The sequence below is a fragment of the Phacochoerus africanus genome, chromosome 2 (genome assembly GCF_016906955.1).
Source record: "Phacochoerus africanus isolate WHEZ1 chromosome 2, ROS_Pafr_v1, whole genome shotgun sequence".
Lineage (NCBI taxonomy): Eukaryota > Metazoa > Chordata > Mammalia > Artiodactyla > Suidae > Phacochoerus > Phacochoerus africanus.
In genome coordinates this window covers 218,543,299-218,562,549 of record NC_062545.1, presented here as the reverse complement: position 1 = coordinate 218,562,549, position 19,251 = coordinate 218,543,299, and the positions used below count along the sequence as shown (strand labels likewise).

The 19,251-nt window shown below is 36.1% G+C and overlaps 1 protein-coding gene across 1 annotated transcript in view; it reads left to right on the top strand.

Annotated features, from left to right (window-relative positions):
- Positions 1–19,251, top strand: part of RIC1 (RIC1 homolog, RAB6A GEF complex partner 1) — a 110,659-nt gene that overhangs the window by 68,101 nt on the left and 23,307 nt on the right. Inside the window, 6 exon segments of the mRNA XM_047767674.1 lie at positions 5,376–5,467; positions 11,063–11,151; positions 15,425–15,569; positions 16,244–16,271; positions 16,273–16,293; positions 18,088–18,240. Coding sequence (XP_047623630.1) covers positions 5,376–5,467; positions 11,063–11,151; positions 15,425–15,569; positions 16,244–16,271; positions 16,273–16,293; positions 18,088–18,240 — 528 coding nt within the window.

The window sequence follows — 19,251 nt, the reverse complement described above, 5'->3', positions numbered from 1 at the left end:
ATGTTCAGTCTGGTCTCTTTAAGTGGAAAGGATTTTTAAGTTTTTAAGGGCATATTTTTCTATATGGTATTAGCTTTTTCTTGTCTGACTTATTTCACTTAGCATAATGCCCCTTAAGGTCCATCCTTTGTTGCAAAAGGCCAGATTTCATTCTTTTGAATGACAGAATAATATAGTTGTCTCTTGAAGAACATGGATTTGAACTGCGCAGGTCTACTCCTACCTGGGTTTTTTTCAGTAAATACATCCTACATTACTCCATGATCTATGATTGGTTGACCCCACAGTTGCAGAACCAAGGATATGGAAGGCCAACTGTAAATTTACATGTGAATTTTTGACTGTGGTGAGGGACATATGTGCTCCTAATAACTCCCATGTTGTTCACTGGTCAACTCTATAACAGTGTATATCCATCAGTGGACATGTGATATTTCCCTAACTCGGCTATTGTAAATAACACTGCAATGAACATGGGGTAACAGATGTCTTTTCAAGTTAATGTTTTCTTTTTTCTTTCCTTCATTTATTTATTTTTAAATATCAAGAAGTAGAATTGCTAGATCATAAGGTAGTTTCTATTTTCACTTTTTTTAGGAACTTCAATACTGTTTTCTGTAGTGGCTGCACTAGTTTATATTCCTATCAGCAGTGCTCAAGGGTTCTCTTTTCTCCCGTCTTCTTGCCAACATCTGTTATTTCTTGTCTTTTTGATAATAGCCATTCTGACAGGTGTGAGGTGATATCTCATTGTGGTTTTGATTTGCATTTCCCTGGTGTTTAGGGACATTGAACATCATTTCTGGTACCTTTTGGTTGGCCATCTCAGTGTCTTCTTTACAGTAATGTTTATTCAGATCATCTGCCATTTTTTTTTTTCTTTTTGGGCTGCCCCATAGTATTTGGAGTTCCCAGGTCAGGGATCAGATCTAAGCTGCAGCTGTGCCAACACTGATCCTTAACCAACCGTGCTGGGCCTGGGCTTTGAACCTGTGTGCCAGCACTCCCTAGAAGCCGCCGATCCTGTTGCACCACAGCAGGAGCTCCCATCTGTCAATGTTTTAATTAGTTTTTTTTTTTTTCTATTAAGTGTATGAGTTCTTCATATATTTTGGATATAACCTGTTACCAGATGTATGATTTGCAAATATTTTCTCTCATTCAAGAGGTTTCCTTTTCATTTTGTTGATGTTTATTTGGGATTTAAATGTTTTTTTTAATGAAAACAAAAATATTAGAATTAAAAAGGGATTGGCTCATTTCTGAGTATCAGCTTTTATTAGTATTTAGTTAAAATTTTCCAGTAGATTAAGGATTTAAAAAATAATGAAAAGTAGATGGACATGAGTAAGTTATAAGTAGAAAATATAAATTACAAGAAGACAGTACATATGTATTACTAATAATTGGGGAATACACTAGTGGTATATTTATATTAGACATTATGTAAGTGCTTTATAAAAAGCCTGTTTGGCACTATTTAATACATTTAGCAGATATATTAAAGTATGTCAGATTATGCCAATCCTGCTCAGAACCCTTCATTAGGACTAGGTATTTAGGACAAACCCTGCTGAGGATAACTAGAAAAGTTGGAGAAAAAATATATTTTGAATGTGCTTGAAGACTTTGGAGAGCTAACAAGACAGTAAAAAAATTACCAGGTTAGGGGAGGCCAGAGGCCCAGTGAGCTAAAAAAAAAAGTACCAGTGTTTACTGTGACAGTGAGTATGAACAAACAGCCTGTATGCAACAACATGGATGAATCTCACAAGCATGTTAAGTGAAAACAGTCAGACACAGAAGAGTACATACTGTGATTCTGTTGTATTTAAATTAAAGAAAAACTCGGAGTTCCTGTTGTGCTTCCACAGCGGAAGCGGAAACGAATCCAACTAGGAACTGTGAGGTTGCAGGTTCGATCCCTGGCCTTGCTCAGTGGGTTAAGGATCCTGCGTTGCTGTGACCTGTGGTGTAGGTCACAGACGTGGCTCGGATCTGACTTTGCTGTGGCCCTGGCATAGGCCTGCAGCAACAGCTCCAATTCAACCCCTAGCCTGGGAATCCTCCATATGCCGCAGGTGTGGCCCTAAAAAGAGACAAAAGACAAAAACAAAATAAAAAATTAAAGAAAACTGAAAACATAGGCACCTCTGATTAGAGTTTGTAGCATGCATGTTCCAGTTCTAATGGTTTAAAGGAAAAGAAGGAAGTGATTACTGTTTAATTCTGGTTGTTGATTACTTTTTGTGGTAGGGTGAGGATATATTGGATCAAGAGGGGCACTGTTGGGGGAGTTTTACATACTGATAATTCCTAGCCTGAGTGGTAATTTCACAAGTGTTCAGTTGTGATATTATTGAGATACACATTTTTGGTTTTGGTATTTATACTTCATAATAGAAAGAGTTAAAAAATTGAAGAAACTGCAGTGAGTCCCCATATACGAAATGGAGAAAAAGCCAAAGTTCTTACAGTGACTTTCAAAGCCCTGTAAGTCTAGCCTCCTACTTCCTTTGTTACCTCATGTGCTACTTCTTCTTCCCTCTTTCCACTCCACTCCATCTGCATGGCCTCTTTGTTGTTCTTTGCACATGCCAGAAATGCTTCTACAACAGGGCATTTCTACTTGGTTTATCTCCTTCAGTACTTTTCCTCAGAAGGCACCTTCATAGGGAAAACCATTTTATATTACATCCTTTCCCCATACACTCTCTTCTCCATAATTGCTTTATTATTTTTTAGCCTTTATCAACCTTCCAATGCAGTAATGTGCAATTTTTAAACTTGTCAGTCTCTCAACAAATGTAAGGCAGGGATAGTAGCTAGAGATTTTGGTATGTTTTTTGGATATCTGCAGTATCATCAACACCATGAATTTAATGAAGCTTTACTTGTTGAATTCTAGGCATTGTATTAAGTGGGTTACATGTATCTACATTCCCATTTAGTAGCTGGAAAATGTTTGTAATAAGGTTGAATGAATTCCATTCGAGGCAGTAGTCCAAAGAAATCATGTTCAGTGATATCTTTGTAATTTTTGTTATCTAAAATAATGTCTAGTTTTATTAAAACTGAAGAATAAATAAAATTCCTGTAAAAATATGTTTATTAGATTATGTAGTTTATTTAGAAATTAAAATCTGTAGTATTATATTTGAAACAGTTTAATTATATTGGATTATCTAATGTTTACTATTGTGATCATCCAAAAAGTGCTGTATCGTAATGTGGTCTTTACTGTGCATTCTAAACTCATAGTCACAATGACTTTTGCCTTAGAATTTATGAGCTAAGATGCTCTTGATTTGACAAATAAAAACAGATAATGGAGCTGAATCTATTTTGTGTCTGTATTGAGAATTAAAGTAGCATATGAAGCTTAGTGACAGTATAACTCATTTAATTTAATGAAGCTTTACTTGTTGAATTCTAGGCATTGTATTAAGTGGGTTACATGTATCTACATTCCCATTTAGTCTTCAAAACACTCTGAGAGGTAATTTACAGATGAGAAAACTGAAGCTTGGAAAGGTCAAATAATCATTAAAGCAAGTGAATGCTAGATCTGAGATACTGTGTTAGGCTGCCAGATACCATGCTATTAACCATTCATTTTACTATAAAGCAAAGAAGTAATAGAGAATAGTTAAGGAACTGACAAATCATTACTCACTTCTAAAGGACAGACCAAATAAAACTGACTATTTTCCATTGACTGGGAAGGTAAACACTATATGCTAAGTGACAATAATAATAATTATAAGCAAATAAGATGCAGTTTCACTTTTTACTTTTTTAATTTTTATTTTTATTTCATTTTTGTCTTTTTAGGGCCACACCTGTGGCATATGGAAGTTCCCATGGTAGGGCCTGAATCGGAGCTGCAGTTGCCAGCCTATACCACAGCCACAGCCTAGGTATAGGCTTAGCCTATACTGAGCTGTGTCTGCAACGTACACCACAACTCAACTGGATCCTTAACCCCCTAAGCTAAGCCAGGGATCAAACCTGCATCCTCATGGATGCTGGTTGGGTTCATTATCACTGAGCCATTGCAGGAACTCCTAGATGTGGTTTCTACCATCAAGAGGTCTGTGTTCTAATAGGAAAGTCATTTTGATTTAATGTGAATTTGGAAATAAAATATCCATTTTTTAATGTCTTATAAATAGATTGGCACTGGGTTGAGCTCATTTGAGAATATTTATGGAACCATTTGAGGTTTTTAAAGGAGAAAATCCAGATGCTAGTCCTGATGGGATGTTTTCCTATCCAGATGAAGCCATATAAAGCTTTATGAAACTGCGTTTATTGAAGGAGGATTATATTGATTAAAAAATAATACTTTTGTTGAAGTATAGTTAATTCATAATATTGTGTTAATTTCCACTGTGTAGCAAAATGATTCAGTTATACATATATATGTATACATTCTTTTTTAAATAATCTTTGCCATTATGATTTATCATAGGACATTGAATATAGTTCCCTGTGCAGTGGACCATATTGTTTACCCATTCTGTATATAATAGCTTACAACTGCTAACCCCGACCTTCTACTCCATTTCTTCCCCAGCCCTTGGCAACCACAAATTTGTTCTCTGTGTCTGTGGTTCTCTTTCTGTTTCGTAGATAGGTTAATTTCTGTCATACTTTAGATTACACATAGGAGTGATAGTGTATGATATTTGTCTTTCTGACTGACTTTAGAATGCTAATCTCTAGTTGTATCCATGTTGCTGCAAATGGCATTATTTTCTTCTTTTTATGGCTAATCTTCCATGTGTACAACATCTTAATCCATTCATCTCTTAGATGGACAGTTAGGTTGTTTCCATGACTTCGCTATTGTGAATAGTGCTGCTGTGAACATAGAAGTACATGTATCTTTTAAAATTATTTGTCTAGATATATGCCCAGAGGTGGGATTGCTGGATCATATGGTAATTCTGGTTTTTTTTTTTTGGTTTTTGAGGAACCTCCATAACTGTTTTCCACAGTGGCTGCACCAGCTTACATTCCCATCAACAGTGTAGGAGGGTTCCCTTTTCTCCACACCCTCTCCAGTATTTGTTATTTGGAGACTTTTTAATGATGACTCTTCTGACCGGTGGGAGGTGATATCTCATTGTAGTGTTTGTTTTTTGTTTTGTTTTGTTTTTTGTTTTTTTTTTTAGGGTTGCACCTGTGGCATATGGAGGTTCCCAGGCTAGGGGTCTAATCGGAGCTGTAGCTGCTGGCCTACGCCATAGCCACAGCAGTGCAGGGTCTAAGCTGCCTTTGCGACCTACATTCATAGTAGTAGATTTGAATGTTTAAAATGTGTTTGGAGAGCACTTTTTAAATCTTAACTCTTTTTCTTACAATTATAGCAGCTTCATGGAGTTTGGCCACAAGATGTTGTTGATGGAACTTGTGTAGCAGTAAATAACAAGTATCGACTGATGGCATTTGGTTGTGCGAGGTAATTGATAATAGACGTCTTCATTTTAAGACTTACTGTCAAAAATAATTTTTTTAAATAAAATGTTCTTAACACACTTATAAACTTTGTCATACCTTTCATAATTTATGAATCAGCCTTAATATAAAATTTAGAAGTAATTTCAATATATTGAAGCAAACAAATCTGAAAGCCACATTTGGCGATTGTTTTAATTTGTAAAAGTGAGCTTTTTTCCAGTGATAGGAAATTGAGTGACAGGTTAAGATTAAATCAGTTAAAACATCAGTATTGACATTGCCGTTGAATTGGTGGGTGTGCCTTAGTTAGCAAGCAAATTTAAGGCCCACATAAAATCACTTTCTAGCTTTAATTCAAATAATGCAGGTTTTAGAAGTAAAATCAAATATAGATTTTTTACTTAGCAAATATTTGTGTGTCTGCCGTATGCCAAGCACAATTCTAAGCATTTGGTATACAGTAAAGAATGACAAAGCTACCCAACTTTGTCAAGCTTGTATTTTAGCTGAAATAAAAGATTATATCAGATACTTAGAGTAATGCCTTACAGTGTGTGTAGTGCTTTTTCGTCTTCAAAACTCTTTCTTAAATATAAAATTCCATTTTGAAGTCAAACTGTGACTTAGTGGTTCTGTAGAATGAATATACATCTAGTATATAGTCTCCAGATACATCAAGGTAAGTATCACAGTATCTATCAGCATAAGTAATATATGTTATAAATCACTGCCTTCATTACACTCTCAATAATTTGTTTATAAAGTGGGAAATCCTTATCCTTCACACATCACTTCTCACTGAGGAGATTCTAGAAAGTACTTCTAGAAAGTAAATTTAACTTAGTGTAAGAAAAAAGAGAAGTGTATTTTTTTTTCATTATCATGGATTAGATTTGGTCATGTTTTGTTTAGAATTTTTATTTTGGCCATGACTGTGTCATGCAGAAGTTTTTGGGCTAGGGACCATACCTGCATCGCGGCAGTAACCAGAGCCACAGCAGTGACAACGCTGGATCCTTAACCCACTGACCTACCAGAGAACTTCCTGTATAGAATTTTAAAATCGATGTTCACGAGTACATCTTACCTATAGTTTTTCTGTTTCTTGCTCTCCTAGTTAATCAAGGTTATTCTTATCTTACAAAACAAGTAGAGGAAGGATTTCTCTTTCTTGTCTCTGTTCATCTCTGAATGTGTGGTTGAAGCTACCCGAGCCTAGAACTTGCTTTGTGGGAATTTTTTGGCTTACTGATTTAATTAGTTTTAAAATAGATTTAAGATTTAGATTTTCTATTTTCCTAAGTTATTTTGGCAAGTTATGTTTTTCTAAGAATTGGTTTCTTTCATATACACTTAAATTTATTGGCATAGAGTTTATTATATCCTTTTAAACTTCCATATTATAAAATAAAAACAAAGAGGAAAGTGCATAATCCAAATATTCATAGTTTTACAAATAATCATAATACAAAAATCTGTCTTTCCACATCTTGGTTAAGAAATAGACCATTGCTGGCCAATTTAAGTTTTACCCCTGCTACTTCCTCATCATGACTCCCACCCCCTTCCTAACTCACTTAATCAGTTTTGTTCTCTGTGATAATCATTTACTTTTCTATATAGTTTTACTACTCATGTATACATTTCCAAACAGCATAGTTTAGTTTTTCCTGATTTTGAACTTTTTATAAATAGAATCTTACTTTGTGTTTCAAATCTAGATTTTTTTCAATCAACATTGTGAATTCATCCATCTTATTTGCCAGTGGCTGAAATCATTTTTTAGGATTGCTTTATAAATAGTGTTTTAGTGTATGAATGTGTCATAATTTATCTGATTTGCTGTTAATGGAAATTTATATTTTTTCCCTGGTTTCCAAAAAAAGAGACATTCTCATACAAATTCAACATCTATTTCACACATGAGAAAATTAATGATAAATCCCTAATAAGCTCTCATATGCAGTTCATATTCAAACTAACTCAGTAGTCACCAGATTTCCTTTATAGCTTGTTTCAATCTGAATCAATCAAAATTTGTGTATTATATTTGATTATTATTTCTCTTTAGTTACCTTTGTGTAAAAAAATCCTTCTATCTTTTTTCTTATTTTTATAACATTAATTTTTTTTAAGAGTCTAGGTTCATAGGATACCCAACATTCTACATGTGTCTCATTATTTCCATATAATGGCATTTAATTTTTATGACACCTATTTGGAACCTTGAAGGTGGTGGTTATTGAGCCAGTATAGTCAAATGACTAGGAAGGTCACACATCAGCATTTAGAGGAAACTCAGACGGGTTTCAGAGCCAGCGTACAGCAATCTAGGAAGGCCAGATGTGAGAATCCAGGAGAGGTGCTCCAGCCCTTGCTCCAGGATAGTGAAGGTGGAATCTTGGCCTTCAACCTTTTAATCGCTTCAGTTTTCATGGGCTGGGAGAATATCAGCCCTTCCTATGGCGTGATCGTGGGTTGGGGTAAAAGTTTTGCTTTTATACCTGTGTGACATGATGGACTCATGGCTTCTAGTCCTGATTTCTCAGCACTTCCTAGGATTTATTGCCTTGAACACTAGGCTATAGCTGGTGTCCTTCAAGTTCTGTAGGAAGCCAGCATTCTTTCAGGATGTCCGTTGGAGGGAATCAGTTTACAACCTAACTCTTGCCCTTATATTTAAAGGTTTGATTAGATCTTGGTTAAAGATTTTTGTCACAGGTGATACTTTATACTTTCTATGGCATCATGTAGCAATTGAGTTGTCTCAGTATCTATGATGTTGAATTTGATTACTTAATAGCCATTTATCTCTCTATTATAGAGATATGTTTTTAGCCTTGAAATTAGTAGTGTCTTTTTAATGAAAAATTATTTTTCTCTTGTGATGGGCTGATGAAAATAGAAAAATTTAAAGAATAAAGGCACTATAAATACTTAAAGGATTATCAGTCTTTTCTAAGTATTGCCTTAGCACCTATTTCTTATATTAGAAATACTTGGACTCTTCATTGACTTGTTAGAGCTCAGCAACCCAGAGTTGGCATTTGAGAGTTGTTATATACAAAGCAAAAACAAGTAAAACCTGCTAGCTGTACTGCTGTCTTTCAGCAGGGTGTCTGGCCAGGTAGTCTGGAAAGATGTATATTCCAAGCATTTGGTTTTTAAGATAGAATAACATGACTAAAATGGCTCACATTTTCTCTCCCACCTGAAACAGCCATGAAAATGGGCAAAAATATGAAACAGGTGCTTTGAATTCAAGACATAGGACATCAGGCAACAAAGGACAGTGATCCCTGAAAGATGAGAAGCAAAATAAGAAAATTCTAATTACTCTAATTAGTCCCAGCTCTAATTACTGTGAGAGAGTTTCTAGCACAAGGATGGGGAGATAGAGCCTGGCAGATTCCCTGAGTTGAGTGTGTGGAAATGAGAGTCTGGGAGATTGAAACAGGTGGGGCTCAATAGGATGGACACCAAATAGGAGAGAATGGCACAAAGAGAGAACTCCAGAGAGCTGTAGAGGGGTTTCCTTTGATTTTTTCTTTTCTTTCCTTTTTTGGGCTGTTCTTGCAGCATACAAAAGTTCCCTGGGCCAGGGATCCAACCTAAGTACAGCAGTGACAATTCCAAATCCTTAACCTCTGGGCCACTAGGGAACTCTCTTGAGTATTAAACTGAAACATGGGCGATAAAGAAAAAACCCAAATCAAACGTTGTAGAAGAAAAGACTAACAAACCTAAAGAATGTAGCAAGAAAAATGAAGCAAATGAAACAAGAAAAAAGAATTAAAAACATTATCTATCAGTGGAGTTCCCGTTATGGCACAGTGGGTTAAGAATCTGGTGTTGCCACAGCTGTGTAGGTTGCAGCTGTGGCTTAGATTCAGTCCCTGGCCCAGAAACTTCTTTATGCCACTGGTGTGGTCATAAAACAAACAGATGGAAAACAGAGCATCAGGGAGCTATGGGATAACTTCAGGTGGCCTCTTGTTGCAGTTATTTTATTTAGTCCCAGTCCTGACCCTTAAAAAAAGTGGTGTCTGGCTGGAAGCTGATCATAGTTGCTGTGAAGAGACCATCTGACTTCTACTGTGAAGGGGCACACATAAGGGCCAGAATACTCTAGCAGTCATAAGCCAGTGTTATCCTGATGTGTGCAAAAAGCAGTCTTGGATTTAAATTACTTTAAAAATAATACTTATGTTAAATTTTTGATCTAAGAATAACTCTGTAAGCAGAAATGATATTTTTTATGATCATTGCAGTTCAATTTTATTTTATTTTTTTGTTTTTGTTTTTGTCTTTTTGCTATTTCTTTGGGCCGCTTCTGCAGCATATGGAGGTTCCCAGGCTAGGGGTCTAATCGGAGCTGTAGCCCCCGGCCTACGCCAGAGCCAGAGCAACGCAGGATCCGAGCCTCGTCTGCAACCTACACCACAGCTCACGGCAACGCCGGATCGTTAACCCACTGAGCAAGAGCAGGGACCGAACCCGCAACCTCATGGTTCCTAGTCGGATTCGTTAACCACTGCGCCACGACGGGAACTCCTGCAGTTCAATTTTAAAATGTAGCTTAGAAGTAATATATAGATTTTTTTGTTTTGGTTTCTGGCCCTTTTTAAGTTTGACCCTTATAAATATTTTTTAATGGAATAGTGACATACCATATATGTAAAAGACTATGTATTGTGTATAAATACCAAAAATAATATAAGATAAAAAATAATGAAATGAAAAATCTCTGCCATCCAATATGCCATGTGAGAAATATTACCAGTACTGAACTGATGAAGCCCTTGCTTGCCCCTTTTCTTTAACAGTCCCCTTCTCCACCAGAACAGTTACTAGTGGAATTTGTTTACATTAGCTCTTTGTTGTGTTTTTCTACAAATCTATTTAACTACTATATTTTGAATATTTTTCACAGTATAGAAACAGAATTATACTATTTATATAGATATATAAATAGATGGCTGAATAGACAGGTTTGCTGTCTATTTTAATGCACATGACAAAAATTCACTCATTTTCAGTGCTATTTGATATGCTACTATATGTATGTACCACAATTTCTTTTTCCTTTTTCTTATTGCTGGACATGCAGATTGTTTCCATTTCTTTGCATTTATACACAGTATTATGAACATTATACTTATCTCAAACACAAAGATATTTCTGGGCATATACACATACACACACATATGAAATTGGTAGATTATAGAATGTGCTTTTGTTTAAATTTATGAGATGACTACAAATTATTTACAGAATTCTATTTCCTGTAATCCTGTTTCTATATTGTCTTTTTTTTTTTGGCTTTCTAGGGCTGCACCTGTGGCATATAGAAGTTCCCAGGGTAGGGGTTGAATTGCAGCTGCCAGCCTACACCTCAGCCACAGCAACGCCAGATCCAGGTTGCATCTGTGACCCTATACCACAGTGCACAGCAACACTGGGTCCTTAACTCACTGAACAATGCCAGGGATTGAATCCGCATCATCATGGATACTTGATTTGTAACCCACTGAGCCACAATGGGAACTCCCTATATTTGTCTTTTTATACTAAAAGTCTCTTTGATTTTTCACAGTGGTTCTGTACAGGTTTATACAATAGATAACACCACTGGAGCCATGCTACTGTCTCATAAACTAGAATTAACAGCAAAACAGTATCCTGGTGAGTCATCCTCTTCTTTTACTTTTTTCTTAATCATAGGTAGTGATATGTGTAGTGAATGTAGATTTTAAGTTAAATGGTTCATGGTAAAGACCAAATATTATTAAAGCATGTAACAACATTCTCTGTGATGCAAGAATTTCTATGTAACCTGAGAGGCTCCTGGGGATACCTCTTTTATCTCTTCATTTAGTCTTTTTCTTTCCTAAGTTTTTAAGCCCCTATTCCTTATATTTAGGTTTTGCTTTAGACTCTAATCTGAGTTCATTGCCTCTGTTATTTTATGCCTTCCAACTCCATTTATTCATTCAACAAGTAATTACTGAGTACCTACTATAACCAGACCCTGTTCAAAATGCTGGATACACAGCAGTGAATAAAACAAAAAGTCTCTTTCTGACACCCCTTAGTGAACCTTTGGTTAAATCCTGTCCACAGAAGTAAGTCTGAACTCTGTGTCATTGGAAATGCTTTTGATTTGAACTATCAAAAAACCCAACTTGTTATTGCTTATACAGATAAGTTTTATTTTCTCCAATAGCAAGAAGTCCAAAGGTAAGCTGCTGTTGGCATTCATTTAGCCTTTCTTTGATGATCACAAGGGTAGCTTCTGAGCTCCAAGCATTACTTCTGCTGTTGAGCTAAGAAAGGAGAGAAAGCATGTCTGTTTTTAATCAGGATAGCAAAAAATCTAGAATGAGTTTGATTTCTTCCAGAGAGGATTTGTGTTTGTTTTTGTCAGTCACCTGGGAATATTGTTAATCTGGAATCCTTTACATTGTATTCTCTGAGTTTTTTTTTTTTTTTTTTTAATTATACAAGTTACACAAATTACAAATCAGAGTGAGGACTGGTTTGTGGTTGCAGATTCTCAGGGTAGCTTCTTTATTTTCTATTCATTACCATGGTCAAAAACAGGAAAGCAGTCCTTGCTATTTTTTCACCCTCCATGTGGAATCTTTGTAGTTCCAGCATTATGTGGATATCTTCTATTAGAGTCCCTGCCTTGGCCAAGCTCTAAGCCTTATCTCCTGTTCCTCACGTGTGTGAGTCATCAGAGGTAAAACTCAGGTCTCCAGGGTTTGGCAGAAAAATTCAAGGCAAAAGCGCTTTGTACACTCACTTAATCCACCAGTATTTTTGGATATTTTGAGATGTTTAAATATCCTATTCAACAACAGTTTTAGTTGTTACAATATGGAGAATCACTCAAAGTGCCTAATTTGCTAGACTGCCAGAAATAGAAATTTGCTCCTTAAGTTGTTTTTGGGGTTTGTTTTTTTGTTTGTTTGTTTGGGTTTTTTTTTGTTTGTTTGTTTGTTGTTTTTGGCTTTTTTAGGGCTGTACCTGCAGCATATGGGAGTTCCAGGCCAGGAGTCGAATTGGAGCTGTAGCTGCCAGCCTGTGCCACAGCCACAGCAACTCAGGATCCGAGCTGTGTCTGCAACCTACACCACAGCTGATACCAACACGAGATCCTTAACCCACTGAGCGAGGCCAGGATCACACTCGCATCCTCGTGGATACTAGTCGGGTTCATTAACCATTGAGCCACTATGGGAACTCTTAGTCAAGTTTTTATCATTCTTTTAGCCTTTAAAGGCCTGTGTATATTTTTTTCTAAAAAATTGCTAAGGACAATTTCTGCTGCAACTGACAGGAATAGAGTGGTGTGTATTTTGAATGTAGTTTCCAGCCCTTTTATCTGGTTATTTTTTTGTCCATACTAATGTTGTGTCCAATACAATAGCTACTAGTCACATATGGCTATTTAATGAAATTAATTGAAATTAAAGAAAATTAAAACTTATTTTCTCAGTTGTATAGTCACTTCTAAATGTGGAATAGCCACATGTAGCTAGTCCCTATTAGACCCAACAAATATAGAACATTTACATCATTGCATTAGAAATTCTGATTGCTTCTGATTGTTTGACAGCAGTGTATTGAGTTTTTCAGATTGTTCACTTTTCTCAGATTCTTGGGATGCCAATTCTGCCTTTGGTAATCTACTGACACTCTTATGGTCTTTGTTATGGGAGAATTCTGCCTTTTGAGTTATGTAATTTAGGTTGTAACCCTACTTAAAATGTTGAGAGACTTGTACTGTCCTACACTGAACAGAGAGAAGTTTCTTTGTCTTCTTATGGCTCCCTTGGCTGATTTTATAGGTTGCAGGACTTCAACAATCCTTACATAATCCACCAGCTACCATTCTGATTCCCAGACTCATGCTGACCTGAAACCCCTTTGTTTAAATCTTTGTATGGGATGTGAAACCCCAATCCCTAGTCATTGCTAGGTCCCAACCTTCTTTCCCTATGTTGCCATACTTTTTTTTTTTTGCTTCTCCACTCCACACTTTTCACACCCTCTCCCCCTAGGCTGTCTTAGTTCAAGCACCAGCCAATCTTGCTTTCAGTTTTCTCTTTTCTTTTGGCTCATGGAGATCTTCCTTTCTTTCTTGAAAGTTCAGCTCTGTAACAGAAAGTCTTTGAATTACTTTTTAACATTTTTCTCATCATGCAGATTATCACAATCTGTGTTTAGTGTAGGGTACCAGCTAGATAATTCCCCATATCCCTACCACTTGAAGATTAGGTTAACTATCATTGACAGTTTATTATATCTCTACAACTAGATTTTAATATATTTATAATGCTTGGAAAAGTAGATATGAATATTATATACATATGTATATATTTTTATGTGGGGTAATAGAAATACTGTTTATAACCTAAAGCACTAATAACATCTTTTCATGACAGTAAATACTCATCTAAACATTATTATTTTTTTTTTTTTGCACATGGAATTGCTCGCATTTTTTAAACTTTGAGTTTGTATGTTTCTTCTTGGTTTGGTTTTTAAATTTCTCTCCTAGATGTGTAAAGTATACTGATAAGATGATGTTTCTTACTTATTTTTATATACATAAATTACACAGTTATTCATATACATGAATTATGATGGGAAATACTAATGTCGGGATTCAAACATAGGCAGAGGAAAAGAGTTCTTAGTACTCTCTTAACCAGTCTGTTTTCTGTAGGCTAAAACCTGTATCCCTCCCCTTTATAGCAAATGTACTTAAAACAAAAATTTATTGATACTACAGATGGAAAAAAAAATTTAATTTTAAAGAAAGTGATAAAGATCTTTTTGAGTTGCTACTGGGAAATGCTGGCATGTTTCACTTAACTCTGCAGTAAAATAAACCTTGATTTTACTACATAATGAAATTTTCTCATTTAGTAGTTATATGATGAAAGAACTATTACTAGTTAAAAGAAGATGTGAGCACCTGTAGTATTCAAGCTGGAGTTTACCTGCTTAATCCTAATGTGAGGTTAAACTTCAATTTATTTTAACTTGGATCCCTCTGATATTGCCAGTGGAACATAAAGATAGTGGTAAAATTATTTTACATTTTAAACACTTCATCCTCTGCTAGGTACTTTTTTTTCTTTAAGGGCTGCACCCCGTGGCCTATGGAGGTTTCCAGACTAGGGGTCCAGTCGGAGCTGCAGCTGCCAGCCTACACCACAGCAACGGCAACAGCAACATCAGATCCAAGCCAAGTCTGCAACCTACACTGCAACTCACTGCAATGCCAGATCCTTAACCCATTGAGTGAGGCTAGGGATCGGACCCGCAACTTCATGGTTCCTAGTCAAATTTGTTTCCGCTGCACCACGATGGGAACTCCCTCTGCTAGGTACTTCGAATCATTCAGGGAGATCCCATCTTAAAGTAATTGAAGACTTTTTTTTTTTTGTCTTTTTAGGGCCACACCTGCAGCATATAGAAGTTCCCAGGTTAGGGGTTGAATTGTAACTGTAGCCAGATTCAAGCCGCATCTTCAGTCTATACCACAGCTCACAGCAACGCCAGATCCTTAACCCACTGAACAAGGCCAGAGATCAAACTTTCGTGCTTATGCATACTAGTAGAGTTTGTTACCACTGAGCCACAATGGGAACTCCAAACCAAAGACTTTAAGGCCACGAAGTTGTAGTTATTCAGGTTAACAGTGGCTGAGAAAATGGCTTTCACCTCTTATAAAACGCTTGGGTACTAAGTTCGTTCCCTGCCTAGATCAGGTCAAGGCTAATGACTACACATTTTAAATAGCCCTAAATGAGCAGGATTTATCTCATTATTTGAAGCAGATGTGCCTTTCTGTTTGTTTTCAACTTGAAAATGTAGGCTGTAAAAATTCTATTTCTGAAGCAATCATTTATTTTTAACTCTTCTCACAATTTCTTAACAGATATTTGGAACAAAACAGGAGCTGTTAAATTGGTCAGATGGTCCCCTGACAATAGCGTTGTAATAGTGACCTGGGAATATGGGGGCCTTTCTTTATGGAGTGTATTTGGAGCCCAGCTGATTTGTACACTTGGAGGAGATTTTGCGTGAGTCAGTAAAGAAATTTTAGACAGAATAACTCTTTATCTCCCAGAAACACATACACAGAAACTTTGTGTCATACAGCTACCATTTTGCCTTATTTGACTCAACCCAAAACAATTGGTAAGATCCAGAATTAATTTATTCAGAATATATTAATTCCTCATACATCCATCCTCTTAAAACTGACTGTTCATTCAATTAAAATGTCTTATTTATTGAACTCCTATTGTGTATATGATAACATATTAGATTCAAGGCTAAATCGGACATGATTCTGCATTCGAGTAGCTTTTTATCTAATAAAAGCAGTAAGCTATCTACATAAATAACTAGTAGGAAATGAAAAAATACTTCTGATTGGGGAATGTAGGTTAACACAGTGGGTTGATAGAAGTGGGTTAGTATCTCTGTCCACTTCATATACTGCCCTGATCCTCAGTCCCAACATAATGAACACACCTTCCCAGATTTTATGACCTGTCAGGAAGTTCATTAGCAGCTAAAAGACTGTGTCTCAGTGATATACCTAGTGCGTTAACCAGTAGTCTCATATATCATGCATTATTAGGTGTTTCTATTTTGAAGAAAACAGAATCACTTTGGTTTTTTTTAATTAAAGCTAAATATTACATGTAATTAGAAGACTCTTTTTAATTACGTTCCTATTCTGTTTCAGTTATAGGTCTGATGGTACCAAAAAAGATCCCCCTTAAGATCAACTCTATGGTAAGTTTTCTATAAAATATTGATAAAGTGTGAAAAACTTGAAATTTTTCTTTTTTTCCCTCATGTTGGCCTGATAAAATTACAAAACTGCTCTAGTCTCAGCACATGCTTCTTAAACAGTTCTTGCTTTGATAAAGTATATTTTTTAAAAATCAAGAGGCAGCCCAATTTTGGGTATTTGATTTTGGTTTGTTTAGATGTGTCCAGCAAGTCCTGTCATCTCTGTGAACATAGTAACTGTTCACATCAGGCCTTTGTTTTTCCAAACCATGCCTACCTTTCTTAGGTGACTTAAAAGCACCTACCTGTCGTGGCCTCCTTTATTTTAACATAATGTGAAATGCTTATTGGAGGACATGAACATTTTTCGGGCGTATTTAAACATTTTCCCATAGATATATGTTAAGAGAATTGTAGTCCCTGTTGTACCAGTATTTTTACTAACAATTTTCAAGAGTTTCTGTAGAAAGCAGTGAGGTGTGACCTCTATCTTTACATACAAACATTTTCTTAGTAGCCTTCTCTGTACCATCTTTGTGAAATTAGGGCTATGATGCTTATCACTACCTTTCTTTCCTGCTCCACAAAGGAAGGGATTTTCTGATCATGAGTTTCTCAAAGAATTAAAACCACTGTGATTGCCTCGAATAGTGGTTCCCAGCCTTTTACCACCAGGGGTATCATTTGATGTCTCTCCTCATCTCCATATTTTAAAATAAGTTTTCCAACACCATTTCAGTGCTGATTGAGTGCTTCTGAATAGCAAGCAACAACCAGGGTTACCAGCCTCACTAAGTTGATTTCAATCAGAAACTATATGAATCCAAGCATTTTAGTTAGCTTGTACAACTTCTATCATAGGAAAGCGAAAATTCTATTAAGCTTTTGAAATTTTGCAACTGAATAATTCATGGACCCTTCCCCCATTAGTATTTTCCTGGCTTTGCAGATTGGGAATCACTACTGTTAAAAAATTTTTTTCAACTATCATGGAATTTAATTATAAAATATTAAAATTGGGCCTGGAGGGGATCCCATCATGCTCAGTGGTAATGAACCTGATTAGTATCCATGAGGACATGGGTTCAATACCTAGCCCCACTCAGTGTGTTAAAGATCCGGCATTACCATTAGCTGTGATGTAGGTTGCAGATGTGGTTCGGATCCCGTGTTGCTGGGGCTGTGGTGTAAGCTGGCAGCTACAGCTTCCCATTCCCCCCTCTAGCCTAGGAATTTCCATATGCCAAGGATGTGGCCTTTAAAAGTAAAAAAATATATAAAATAAAATTGGACCTAGAAAATTTATTTGAACCTTCTCATTTTACAGAGAAAGACAAATAGTTTGGCCAAGGTAGTACAACAAAATGATAGACAAGCTGGAGTGCAAACCAACCCAGTATTCTTTGTTTTATACAAAATTGCATTTGTTGGATGATTCCCTGTCAGGCTTCAGCCAGGTAATTCGGGTGTTCTCTCTGTAAGGAATTTCTTTGTATTTGAAAAGCAGTCAAGTTAAATTAATGGAGAAGTTACAGAAAGCAGTAGGCATTTCTTAGGATTTGGAGCTAAGATTGTTATGCACTGTTTCCACTCTTCTAGGTATGGTTTCTGCTGAAGATATATAGTAGATGTAGGTATGATTCTTGTCTGTTTTGTTTGTCATGGTTTCTCCAAACTTTAGAAGTCATTACCTAATGCTGCTGTTGGTTATTTCAGAATTTAAATATTTCAAACTGGGAAAAAATAACAGTCTTTATTGCTTTGATTCCCTCCCCCTTCCCTCCTCTCCCCAAGAGCTGGGGTGCTGAAGGCTATCACCTATGGGTGATCAGTGGATTTGGTTCTCAAAATACTGAAAACGAGTTGGACTCCAAGAGTATAGTTAAACAGCCTGGCATTCTACTATTTCAGTTTATTAAGAGTGTACTCACCGTAAATCCTTGTATGGTAAGTTTATTTAATTAAGACTTTTTTTTTTAGTGACTTTTGCATTAGAGTATCACATGCTTCCTATGATAAATATATACTCCTAAAATAGACATAGTATCTTCTTCTGTATGTTTTCTGTGATTCTTGTGTTTCTTTTTAGTTATATCAAATTTGTCCCCCAATTTTATTTTTGAGCAGGTTTTTCTTTAAAAAAAAAAAATGGGACCACAAGCAACTTGAGGAAAAACACTTTTTACTGATTTACTTGAATTACTTGAATAACTTGAATAAAATTTAGCCTTTATCTGAATAGCATTTCCTAAAGTACCTTCTACCAGGTATTTCTTTTTTTGTTGGGTTTTTTTTTTTGTTTGTTTGTTTTTTGTTTTTTTGTTTTTTAGGGCCGCACCCACGCATATGGAGATTCTCAGGGTAGGGATAAAATCGGAACTACAGCTGTCAGCCTACCCCACAACCACAGCAATGCCAGATCCAAGCTGTGTCTGAGAAATACACCACAGCTCAGGGCAACACCAGATCCTCAAACTGCAACCTCATGGTTCCTCATCACATTTGTTTCCTCAGCCACAGTGGGAACTCCTACCAGCCATTTCTTGTGAGAAATATCTGTAGCAATTACATAGGATAACAAAAGTTCTTTGTCTTAAATCTGTGAAATAAAGGAGCTAAAGCTGTAGAGATTTCTTCATCATTGGATTCCAGTCTTTGATATGCTAATGCACATCATGAAAGTCCAGGAGTTGGTATATAAAAAGTAATGTTTCCCAAGCTTATTTATGAATCTTTGAAGGGATACCTAGAAGAAAATAAGCCTAGAATCCTGCTGTGGGAAACAGCCCCAAATTTTAATACAAACTCATGTTTGTATTAATGTGAAATAACATTGATATTACATATTGTTGATGTATAATATAATGGTATATGTTATAAGATAGGGTCATATATCTTTGTATCTATCAGCTGTGGGATATTGTAGGGATGTGTAGTCTTGTCTTGACTTGTTTTTAT